The sequence below is a fragment of the Balearica regulorum genome, chromosome 2 (genome assembly GCF_011004875.1).
Source record: "Balearica regulorum gibbericeps isolate bBalReg1 chromosome 2, bBalReg1.pri, whole genome shotgun sequence".
Taxonomy (NCBI): domain Eukaryota; kingdom Metazoa; phylum Chordata; class Aves; order Gruiformes; family Gruidae; genus Balearica; species Balearica regulorum.
The window spans coordinates 96,237,205-96,250,333 of NC_046185.1; the positions used below are offsets into that span (position 1 = coordinate 96,237,205).

At 38.4% G+C, this 13,129-nt stretch overlaps 1 protein-coding gene across 3 annotated transcripts in view; it reads right to left on the reverse strand.

Annotated features, from left to right (window-relative positions):
• Positions 1-12,776, reverse strand: part of SLC35B3 (solute carrier family 35 member B3) — a 30,075-nt gene extending 17,299 nt beyond the window's left edge. The window contains exons 1-5 of one of the 3 annotated variants that reach the window (XM_075744994.1): positions 12,505-12,624; positions 7,786-8,064; positions 6,301-6,422; positions 4,246-4,400; positions 2,608-2,715 (exon numbers count right to left, since the gene is read on the reverse strand). In XM_075744994.1, the coding sequence (XP_075601109.1) occupies positions 2,608-2,715; positions 4,246-4,400; positions 6,301-6,422; positions 7,786-8,064; positions 12,505-12,516 (676 nt within the window). In that variant the 5' untranslated portion in view covers positions 12,517-12,624. Of the gene's footprint in view, positions 1-2,607; positions 2,716-4,245; positions 4,401-6,300; positions 6,423-7,785; positions 8,065-12,117; positions 12,412-12,504 lie in introns of those variants that run through there. The other 2 variants (XM_075744995.1, XM_075744997.1) reach the window with 2 other exon arrangements.
• Between the last annotated feature and the right edge of the window lie 353 nt (positions 12,777-13,129).

Sequence of the window (13,129 nt, forward strand, 5' to 3'; positions counted from 1 at the left end):
AAATTAACAATGTGGAAATTGTTAATTTCCACTTACACCTGTAATGCCAGAACAGTGGAAGCTCCCATAGCACCAATGTTTCAAGACTGCCTCCTTCTGCACACCCTTTTCTTCTGGTTTCTCTTTTGGAAGTCCTGTACCTATTATTCACAGCTATTTACTACCACTACCTCTCCAATTTAATAATGCTAGGAGATGCTTTGAGCTCTTAGCATCAACTCCATCTTGAAAAGTATACCTCTTCCTTAGTTACAAATATGTACCTGTTCTGGGAGAAGAGAGTTTCTGTTTTCTTGGCTGACCTCTTTCATGTGTAAACAAAATCTGTGTAGATTCCTTTTTTGGCCCAGCAATACTGAGAATAGATTTCAATAGCAGGAAAGAAAAAAAGAAAAAAAGAAAAAAAGGACTTGTAAAATTGTTCATCCAAATAGTATTTTATGTCTGCTCATGCTCCATTTTTAGTATTTGCATCAGACAAAGATTATGTGTTTTGTTTAGCTTCACAGCATAGTTTTGCTCTCAGAGCTGTGAAATGTAAACAGCTTTTTCTGAACAAGTTAGTAGAAGTTCTATGAAATCATGCTAGAATTATGCCAGTTTGCATGGAAACATTTCTACATAAATGTGCATAAATCACGGGAACAAACTCAGGAATTTACAGGGTAGTAAGTAGGCAGTAACATAAAACTGCAACTTTAGAAAACAGTAATTCTGAAGTTTCACATTTATTTGCTGTTTAAGGATATTAAAACTTTCAAAAACATAAATACTTTGTTATTTCTTTGAAACTACTTTATGAAGATACAAAATTAAATTCTGCCTCTTCACTTTCAGTTCCTATTCTGAGATTTACATCAAAAAAGTATAATTATTCAAAAGAATATGCCATTTTGCAGAGTGAGCAATGTTTTTAATAATTCTTATCACCGGTTTTACACTTTGCCAGTTACATATTTCTGCAATACCAAAAATCAGTACATTTCTCGAAGGAAAGGACCATCTATCTCCATAATTCATCCAAGAAATGGAAAAGCCCCACCTTTCCCATTATGAAAAGTTTCTTCTGGTTAAATTAAGTCACATGGGAATAAAACAATACAGGCAGGAGGGCACAGAGAAATACAGAAAGAACTTTTTCAGAAGGTGAACAGGAGAATTTCAAATCACCTTCCTAAGGGGAGATCCAGACGTCCGAATTCTAGCTCTATATTCTATTTTCACAGAACTATCTTCCTCCAAATGGCAGTGCTCTAAGCTTCACTATATACAGATTTGTTTGAAGTGTTCAAAATAAATTAATAATGACAGACAACCCTGTTTATTCTCTGAAGACATTTACAGTTTTTTATCTTGTTTTGCAGACCTTTGAGGGGGTCAGGACTTTGCTATATTTGCTGCACTTTACCCTATCCCATTCAGTTGAATCACCTTTCCAAATCTTTCCAGAATTAAGTCATAGCACATACTTACAATAATTCAAATTTTCCAAAAGGAATAATATTAACATGTGAATGCACTTAGAGGCTATAGTCAAAAATAGCTGTAATGGTAACATATATCTATACATCAGAAACACTAGAATATAACTACATGCATACCAACACCATGCTGTACTCAAAATACATTTTTTTGCCAAGTCGCCACCAGTTATACCACACAAACACACGAGATGCACAGCAGGTTAACCAGTAGCACTAAAATTACATTAAAAGGCATGAAAATTAATTTATGAGCAAGGCAGAAGATATATACAGTTTAGACAACAACATAAATTGATCATTACTAACACTAGATGAAATGATATTTTGTGATGACAAAAGTCTTTTCCTTAAAAACAAGAATTTAATATTATTTTTAGGAACTAAACTTCTAAACCAGTGCCTCCACTATGAAGAAATACAGGTTTCACACTGAATGTCTGCCATAACCATTGTTGTAACTCACCTCAGAATTTCAAAAGAATACACTAGAAGTTGAATATTCAAAAGTTTTTCAAGGTTCAGTATTAATCCAAACACTAGGCAAGTAAATAATATGGATTTTACTAATAACCAATTGTCCCTTGTCATTTGAGAAAGAAATTCAACTAAGTTTTTAAACCCAAGCAGGTTAAAATCTTTTCTTTGCTTCTGATTTTACACAGTATAGAAAAGCTAGAACATGGGCACTCCAACTAAGAAATACAGCAAATCTGAGGGAGATTGTCAGTTAATATAAAGTAAATGCTTCTGAAATAGAAAAAGACTTAAAGGTTTAACTAGAAAAGACAATGAATCTTTTGAAGTTTTAAAATGGTCAGACTGAATTTTATCATATTTCTTTTAACATATCTACCAGGAACTGAGTATTTCTTGAGAACAAGCCTGAGACATTTCAACCTAAAGGGTGGAATTTCCAGAAATTTTAAGAACCTAAACACTAACACTTAGAATAAAGGCATCTTCGGCCACAGATACCATTCTGCTAGTGCAAAGCTACAATGAAACCTGCAATTTCCATATGATAACTGAAGGCACTCCACCAAGAACTCTCAGAACTTCTATGGAACACATTGTAGGAAAAAACAAGCATTTTTTTAAACTGCGAAGTATAATATATCTTTACCTGTCAAGTTGAAGTTTGGTGCAACTGTGCTGTCAGCTAAAGTAAACCATATTAATCCAAGACTCATACACAGGGCAGCAGAAACATCTGCGACATTGTAACGTTTTCCTATTAAAGCAATACAAACATGAATGGATTGTTTACACTCTCAGAATTTTACGTTTATCCCGTTTAGCAGACTAGAAGGCAAAGCAAAAACTGTTCCAATGTAATTCTTTTACTTAAGCAGACGACTTAATGCTCTGGCCTTTCATGACTGGAATTAGTTTCTTCTACAACAGCAGTTTCTAACGTGGAGGAGGATCTTAACAGGTAATATCTGATTCTTGTGGTCAATTTTAGTTTTACTCCTAATGACATAAAGCACATCCTCCCTGACGAAAAGCACTATCTCAGCAACTTCAGGAGAGCTGACATGTTTTCTTAAGATTTTTCCCTCATGCAGGACATTTTGGCTGCCTTTATCGATTACAGAAGTCATTCCCAAACATTAATGTATGATTTGGGTACTTCTAGAACCCTACATTGTCTTTCAGTTTGGGAGAGATGGAATGTGGAGGGGAGTGGAGAAAGAGTAGGCAGATGAAAATGCAGGAGTTAGGATATCTTGTTTGAAATAACACATTCCTCTCCCAGAGGCTGTACTTTCAATATAAACTTCCAAGGGAACTTTTTTGAACTGAAATTTTAACTGAATTTTTTTAAAAATAGTATTAATGATAACAAAAATAATCACAGCTTCTGAGAATACAATACTACTACAACACAATATAAAGTTTCACAAAGTTTTAAGGGAATACCAGTCTCTCTGTATTAAAATTATACAGAGTGACTCCTAATAAAAGTCAAATACTCTGCATGCATGTGCATACATAAACTTGTAACATCCTCTGAAAGTTCAGCTTTCTATTGCAACTTGAAGGCCAGAATCAACTACAGAAACAGAAATCCATCATTCTAGATTCTGTTCCATAACACTTGCCCATGCAGAACTTTACTGACTTAATGAATCCTTGGGTATTGAACAAATAGAAACTTAAGTCTTCCAAATCCAGAAATTCTCAAGTATGTTTATTCACATAACTAGAGTATTTATCTGTTGTTCTCCAGATTCCTTTTCTGTTCTTGGAATATAAACCATGGCTTCAGGATTAGCCAAAGACATTAAAGTCAGGTGTATTTCTGATCAAATATTCAATTTAAATTTAGGAATTTTAATTAGGAATTTAGGAATTGAGCTTTTCAAACAAGAGTAGGGGATTACTTCACAAATCATGGCTGGATTTTTTTTTCCCCCATCTCAAGTTTTCCATTTCAGTATCGAAAATGTTTCATTTATGAAGTGATTTGGTTTAGAAAACAAAGTTACATTTCCCAAGAAAGTCTGCATAAAACTTAAGTTTTGCAAGTGACCTGTACAACTTCCCCCCCACGACATTTTCTGCTCATCTAATTGTATTTGTATATTTTCTGAGAAGATGCTTCAGAAATTCATGTTTTTCCTCCTATAGGAAAAATGCTACCTGTCCCCCTCTATCCAAGAACCTCAATGGAATTTACCAAAGTACAGGATTCCATACATGACTGCCTCCCAAAGAAACAACCAAAAAATCATCTAATACCAAGACTAACACTTACCTTGTATAAAAACCCCGCCTATCATAACTGGAATCAGCTTACAGCACTTGAAGATGACTTGAGTAGGGTAATTCAGATATCCTAAAGATGTATTTGACAAACCCATAGTTCCCACTGTTAAAAACGCTATTATCATGTACGTTTTGCCAGGAATTCTACAAAATACAAACATACGAATCTTGGTATTACAGACTCATCTAGAGGCGACTTAGCTTGGAAAATTTAGACAAAGGAATATGTTTGTAATACTACTTGACCATCTTTCTCACCAAACTGCATTCCATAATAGAAATTTAAAAAAAGCACAGAAATGACTGATTTCAAATTTCATTTCTTTCAATTACTGCTAATAAACAGCAGTCAAATACAAGAGAATAAAAACTTCATGGCTCAAGCAGTAATTCTTTAACCACCTTCTGAGAAAGTACATTATTTACAGAAGAATCAAGACAAAGGCTTCAGGTTATTTCTCAAAGGAAACACGGAAGGTTGGTATAATAAAATATCCTGAATCTTAGTCCTGTCATGGTCACTGTGTCAAATTTTTTTGTGAAGTTTTCACATGAACATTGACATTTTTAGAATGAAAGTTAAAGTACCACCATTGTTTTGTAAAACTCAACAGAACTAAGAAAGAAGCAATTCAGATATCGTGAACAGAGGGGCTTGTTGAACCTTTTCAGTTTCAGATGTATTGTTTGCAATTTGATGAAATTATCACCTGACAACAGATGATCCAACAGTAATTTTCAGCAATCGCTGTGCTCACTTTGTGAAGTGATCTTTTAGTTACTGTTGTGCATACATTCAGCTATTTTTTGTGCTTACTCAGAGCCACAGTAAGTAACGTAAGGAGATGTCTTGCTGCAACCCTGTCTTATCCGTACCTCATTATGTGATGTACACATACTCTGAGGCATGCAAAAAATTTTAAAATTTATGAAACGGAATTCAGCATAAAAATTAGTAAATAGATTTTTAATGTGTACAAGAAGATGCCTAGGTTGTAGAAAATAAAATGTAAAATAGATTTCAGATCTACATTTCCAACATAACTTACTTGGAGGATCATGCTCTGTAAGCATTAGCAACTATTTGGTAATCAAAACATAAATGCTAGTTACAGAACACCCAAAAGGCAACTACACAATATTATCTGATAAATCTCAAAAGTCAGATAATTTGAAATGTAGGCTGCCAGTGTTTTAAATAAAAAGAATAATTCAAAGTTACATTGTTTGGCTACAAAAGAACTCTATTACCTAAAATCAGTATATGCAAAATCAGCCAAGGCTGACTACAGGTAAGGAAATCTAGTTATGCTCAACTGGGATATAACGCTTTAAAGCGATTTTAAAATTCACGTACAACATGACAGCCTCTATCCAAGCTTCCAGAGGGCCTCAATATACAGTTTGCAGAGGCTGTAGCTGGGCAGGAAGCCATAGAATGGCCACACTGAGTCCGATCATAGGATTCAAGACAGCAAGAATCTCCTTGGCAAACTGCAGTGAAAACAAAGAATAATTTTGTGGCAGGGTGTTATGAGTGCTATATTTAGTGAAAAATACAAAACCTAAGCACATCCTCTGAAGCAAACCTACACAGCCACACGGCAAACAGAGAGCAGACCCCTGACACTCCAAGATGAACAGCATGTCAGAGGAACCTCTTGGTGAGGAGGTACCAAGGTTCGAGGAAAAGGTATTCAGTGGCAGATGGCTTCAAGTGCTGTGACATGCATTCTAGACATGATAATCCTAAGCAACACATATACAGGTCAGCCTGTATCAGCTACCTTAAGGACAGAATATGCTCTGTAAGTGGGACAAAGTGACAGTAGAGTCAACAAACTACCTATAGATCTGAAATCTAAGTGGGTGCCTATAAAACATCTAACATCGTCCAGTAAATTCACATTATTTAACTACTGAACTACTACCACCAATGCCTCACAATATTCACATTCAAACAACAGAAGTTAAATTTACCATAAATATCAAAATGCTTCTAATTTGATACACAGTGGGTAAAATGCTTAGAAAAAACACATACCTTCTCCTTTTGTCCTGAATCAACTGCAATTCTATTAGTCCAAAAATGGAATAAAATCCAAATTGTACTAAAGTGAGGTACCAACCAAAAGGCTTAAAACCTTCCACTGAAAATATCAATTCCTATAAAAACAAAAACCCACCAAGGTCACACACATACACCAAAATATTAAATCAAAACAAGATCAACAGATTTTTTTTTTTCCCCTCATATACATGCAAATCTAGCCTTTGCAGCTGCTGGTTAACTAGAATTTACCTGCCATATGTAACTTGCAAAATATTGAAAAAGAGACAATTTAGGTTCTCCAAAACGCAATGAGAAAATTTACTGCTGGTGTAAATCCACTGAAATTAATGTATTGTTTCATCAGGGGAATACATTTGATCCATTAATATTTATCTCAAATTATAGATATAAAATATATAAATATATATATAAAATATAGTTTCCTGTCTGTTTTTCAGTTGATTTCAAGTTCATTTACTTCAGTAGACTGTTTTTAGTCAGAATTTATAAATAGCTCACAATAAATTAAATACAAACTTTCTCAAACAGACATATTTACTGGTAATACACACCTAGTATTTTGAGTGCCAACATGAAATAGCACTTGTTAGCTTAAAAATTTGCAGGCTGTAGGAACGTTTAAAACCAGAGTAATTTTTTATGGAAAAATACACACACTGCATAAAGAATTATGTAGATGTGTCAGAGAAACAAAAGGCTACCTAATAGTTTCCTTTTTGAGATTCTAATTCCAATTACTGATAATGTTGTCTAACTCTTTGGAAGTAACCTTACTTGAACAAACTTCTCTGCTCTTTTAAAACTGCATTAGAAACATGGTGATTTTTAATCATCAACTTTTTAAATCACTCCTTTATTGAGAAGATTCACCAAACTTAAAAAAATTAAAAAGGAACAGAAATGTAGCTGCTCAAGATAACAGAGAAAAGGTTAGCAGGAAGAGAAATGTTTAACTAAAATGGCATAAATATTATGCTTCTGCTTAACAATCAACCGTAGTACACGTTTCAGCTTTGTCCTGAAGGGAGAGCAGAGAAAACAATAGACTACTATTACTGCATGGCACTCATGGAACTGAAGGACATCTAAAGGTTTCAACACCAATGAAGACTTACATGTCAGTCTGTATGGTTCTACAATTTGTTTGTTTTCAGAAGACTATGAAATCGCATTTAAAAAATACACATTCAAAACAATATTGAAAGGTGTATCTTGCACACGGAAGTAAAAGATCAAGTTATTAAAGTCCAACTGAACCAAACCTTGTAGGCATGTGAACTATAATGGAATCTTACATTATACAATCACTTACTGCTCTTGAATTCTGAAAGCTCGACTTTGCAATCAATATCTATTTAAAACCTCTATACATATTAAAATACTTACTATATTATTATGCTACTCATAAGAAAAGGGGTAGGAGGAATTGGCCTAAGACAAGTTCATAGCATTTACCTGTAAATATCCATAGATTAGGTAAAACATGAAAACTCCAGAAACACAGATGAAAAATTGAGTAGGTTTGTTAAATTTGCTGAGATTCATGCCAAGAACTACAACATCATCTACTGATTTGATATGAGGAGACATAGTTTGAGATTTGGAAGGTACACTGATGGAAATGTATTTTCTTGATGAAGTGAATTTCAGATCCATGACTCCTAGTTCGCTGCATTCAGTGCTATTGTTATCTTCTTTCTGCTCTTCTCTTTCTGTGCGTCCTCTGTCTGAAAGCTGAGGGAAATGTTAAAGTCAGATAAGACATAGCACACAGTCTTCCAACAATAACAGTAAACAAGTGTGACACTTATGTGGAAAACATTAAGAGTTTTGTTGAATTGTTTTTATTCACAAATTTTATTTAACTTTTCTGATGTCCAAAGTTAACATTAGTTAATATCAGAGGCCAACACTTTATCAAAGCACTTGCTTCATGTGGGAAGTAGTATTCCTACACTCTACAAAACAAACAAAAATCCCCAAAACACCAGCGACTTAAAACCAGCTTCAGTTTCACAATGGCTCAAACTAGCCAGTTTATGTCAGTACTCGCAGGAGTGACTTGCTTGGGAGAGAAGCAATCCCCATGATCAAATCACAGTGAAAGAACTGGTATTGAAGCACTGTGGTTCTGTCTACTTTACTTCATTTTCACAGCAAAAATATACCAGACCAGTCTACTACATGGGAAGCCTCACTAAAAACTATAGAGTTAAGCCTATGATTGGTTACAAGTGTTGAGCTGGAAGAAGTTATTCCCTCATTCTCACATTTATTCACAATTTCTCACACGCTTCTGAGGAAAAAAAAAAAAAAACCCAAACATTAAGATGGAAACAAGAAGATTAAGAAGCCAGTCTGAGAAATTAGATTGGTTATCTGATGCAGTCTATGGTATGGCAGTCCCTTTAATATTAACCACATGCAGACATTTCCACATGTAATAGAAAACAAAATTGTGTAACTGAAGCCTGGAGAAGGAACTTAGCAGCTTAATAAATTGACAGGCAAATAATTCTTTTCTCCAGCTCAGAGAGTATGATGTTTGTGGCTTTTTTTTCTTTCTTTTTTTTTTTTTTTTCCCCCAGCCTCAAGATAAACACACTGGTCAGTCAGTTGTCCCAAGACTTTTAAGTGTAGATCAGCATCTAGTTCAACAAGCAGTCAGTAATTAAATTCTGTTTGTCTCAACTATTTAGTGGTTTGTCTTCCCCAGCTCAAAAATAATTCTACTCATCACACATGTATGAAAAATGCTTTTCCCACTGTTTAGAAATGGAAAATGTGCTAATATATAAAAGCTAGATCATACAATAAATGTAGTAAATGTAATCTGCATGGACATTGGTAATTTATTATACAACGTAATAAATGATAAGTTTAGCCAAAAAATGAAGCATTGACAGTAAAACTGTCAATAGGGGTATGTTTCCTTTTTTGATACAACCTACTATCAGGTTGGAACAAGATTCCTATTAAAAGTCCAGAAAGAATAGCTTGCAGCCTATAACAGTAGTTTAGGGACAATAATAACTATTTGAGTTTAAATTCAGAGCTCTTCAGTTGAAAACCAAAAGCGAGAGGTAGAAAGTTTACCCTTGTGGATTATTAGAGAATCCCAAAATGAGGTGGCCATAAAAAAAAAAATGGAAAAACTTTAAGTAGACTCTTTTCAGTAAAAACAATGTTATGCCATGAGGCACTAGTGAACCTTCGCATACACCACCATTCAGAGTTCTGATCACCCTCAAGGACAGATACAAACAACCGCAAAAAAGGTATCAGGATGGAGGAGCAGATTGACCATCTTAAGAACTCAAATAAGATGAAAGCATAACCTGTCTAGCCTGGCAAAACCCTAATGAAAAGAAAATAGATTTGCTTTCAATAAAAGTATCACAGGGACCACCACTAAGGAAGAAAAATATTTCTAATTTTAAGGACAGTAGCATGAGAGCATATGGGCATAAAGTGATCATGAACAAACTTTACTTTTCATCCCAAGACTATCTGTATTCTAGAGCACCCTGAAAATGAAAGAAGGAACAATTGAACTGTTTTTAAGGTGAAGTTTATGAAAGCATTTATGTAGAGCTGTTAATACTGGGCATGATGACTGAGCAGACCCATTTAGTACTGTGTTTATAGCATTACACCACTATGGAAAGCAGAGTAAAGGTGCCTGTAGAAGACAGTCAGGACCCTTACTTGGTCACTAAAGCAGGATATGAATTACTACTCTCCCCAGAAGAATTGCATGCAAAGCTAGGACTCCCAAGTTCAAGTCCAAGGAGCAAATCACTGAAGGAAAGACAATCTACTTAGAAATCTATTCATTGATGACATCTTAGCTGAACTTTGGTGCCTATTCAGATCCTTCCTGTCCAGTGTACACTTCCTCTTGACAGGCACACAGCATTTGTTAATGTCACACTTAGCAGGAATGAGAGCTACAGAGGTAATCTGAGCCTCATTTTCCACCTAAACTGAAACACAGAGAATGACACATGCCCAGCAGAAGACAGCCATGTACTGTCATGTGTGCTTCAAGAGCTCAAAAATGGAGCGAGTTGTATAACGCATAGTTTTGTAGCTACATTTTCCACTCTGGCCACTAATTTATACATTACTTGTGTAATACCTCTGATAGGATCAGAAGTAGAGGGAAGAAGAAACAGTACCAAGTGTATTTGTGTATTGGGTCTGCCTGGGACAGAGTTAATTTTCTTCATAGTGGCTTGTACGGTGCCGTGTTTTAGATTTGTGACCAAAACAATGCTGATAACACACTAGTGTTTTAGCTATTGCTGAGCAGAGCTTGCACAGCATCAAGGCCTTTTCTATTTCTCCCTCTGCCCCCCACCCAGTGAACAGCCTGGGACGTGTGCAAGAGGTTGGGAGGAGGCACAACCAGACAGATGACCTGAACTAACTGGAGATACTCCATGCTATAAAGCATCATGCTCAGCAATAAAGAGCAAGAGAAGGGGGTTTAGGGAGGTTAGATATCTTTTGCTCAGGAACTGGCCAGGCATCTGTTTTGCTGTGGGAGAAGCAATTGCCTTTATATCACCTGTTTTATTTTTTGTCTCTCTTTTTCTACTTTTCCTCCACTTCTTAAACAATTTTTATCTCAACCCATAAGTTTTCTCATTTTTACTCTTCCTCCATCCCTCTGGGGGTGAGGCAAAAGCGAGCAAGCAGCTGTGTAGTGCTTAGCTGCCTACTGGCATTAACCCACACCACAATTAACACATTTCCCAATTTTCAACCACTTGTATTTCCTCAGAAACATTATCAGTTTTTACAATCCATCCATTTAATTTCTTGCAGATTACTGAGTCTACCAATAAAGTAGTAAGAAACAACACTGATGGCTCTAGTCACACCCAAAGCCATCCATAAGAAGATGATGCACAGTAATTGCTTTTTCACTGTTATGTTCTAAAGGAAACAAAAAAATTACCATGTTCAAGAAACATTTCAAGGAACATTATTTAACAAGTGAAGAAACTGTAAATGTATGTATCCATTAAAACATTCTCCACCAAGTAACGTCATTACCAACAGTGACAGAACTCTTCCGAAGTCCAGTGTGAATTCTCAAACTGTTATTTTTCTAAGTATCAAAAAACACTATTCATCCTCCTCTCACTAAAATCCCTCAAGCAACTGAGTCACCTTTTGAACAAACACGCAGCAAAGATCTGTTTTATGAAGAATCAAGTGGCTAAAGAGCTGCCCTGATGAATGTAAAATAGCACATTCCCCTCCTTTTTTATCCTCCTGTGTGCAAAAATGTAAAGAACACTTTCTTTAGATCAAAGACTTTTTGTTCCTGTTTGAAAAAAGTCCCATGCAGAACAAGATTTTAACCTAGCACACAAGTAAAACAGAGTGATTATTACATGAAGAAAAAAAAAGCAAATGAACAAGTAACTAGAAAAGCAAAATTTCTTTGGTCTCCAAAAAGTTAATGACTTGTACCAAGTATGGAAAAAACATTATGAAGGAGCTAGGGCTTTTTTATCTAACCCTGAAGAACATCCATTAAAAACATCAGTTTGGCAGAAACTAGCATCTCGGCACTCTCTGAAAAATCGCTCGTATGAGCCACACAAAGCAAGTTCCACGCTAGCCATGGCCAAGATCCATTTCCTTTGGAGCCAATTCCACAAATGCCTGGTGGCAGGACAGCAGTTGGCACCATAACACCGATGCTCCGGGTTACGGGGACGCAAACGTACGTCTGTGGGAAACCCGAGCAGACCCTTTGCTTGGTCGTACCTGGCTCCTGCCCTGGAGGCAAAAGAGGGAAAGGGGACAGGCACCAGCAAGATCCTTGAGGCTTCCTTCCTGCTCACTCGCCTGCGCCTAGCCGCCTGCCACGCGAGCTGCCGGGGCAGGCCCACGCCACACCCCGAGGCCAGGGCAGACGTGGCTCTGCCCGAGCACCTACCAGCTGCCCCGGGCAGGGCTTGAAGCTTCCGAGCACCCACAGGCCGCCACATTCCTCACCCCTTCCCCCCAAGAAAGGGAACGTCTCGCTGCTCACCAGCCCCGAGGGCCCGGCGCCGCGGGACGCCGCCTCCTCCGGCCAGCCAAAACCCTCCCGCCAGCCAGAACCAGCATCTTCCTGTCCCCGCCCGGCCCCCGGCCCTCCACGCTCCTCACCGTCGCGTCCATGACTGCCCCAGGAAGAGACCCCGCCTCCTCCCCCCTCGCCCCCGGTACGTGGGGGAGGAGCGGCCCCGCCCCCGTACCTGTCCGGCGGGGGAGAAGGGCCACGGCAGCAGCAGCAGCCAACCGCCCTCCTCCGCTGACACCCGTCCCGCTCCCTCCAGCCTCGCACACCGCCGGAAGTAGCGATGGGGAAGCCAGGGGTCGGCGCGAGCATCGAGCTTATCGAGAGAGCGCCGCTGACTCGGCGTTCCGCTACGCGTCCTGAGGCGGGTCGTGGCGCCCTCCAGCTGCCGCCTCACCCCCGCGGGGGGCGGGGCCTATCTGTTAGGAACCGCCCTCCGCTGTCCGCAGGCTCCCAGCTGCGGCTCCCGAGGGGGCTTCCTTTGGGGCGGCTGGGGTGCAGGGGGTAACGCCGCTACGCGCTCTGCCCTGCCGGAACACGACCGGGGCGCGAATCTCCCGGTGTAGGGAAGGAGCCCTGGGCGGAGTACGCCGCGAAGGGGCTCCTCGCTCTGCCCGTAGCAGCCGTCTGGCGAGGGGGCGAGGGGGGCGCCTCAGTGAGGGCGCGAGCGCAGCGGGACAAGGGTGGGGCCAACCGCCGCCCTCCAACGGTCGC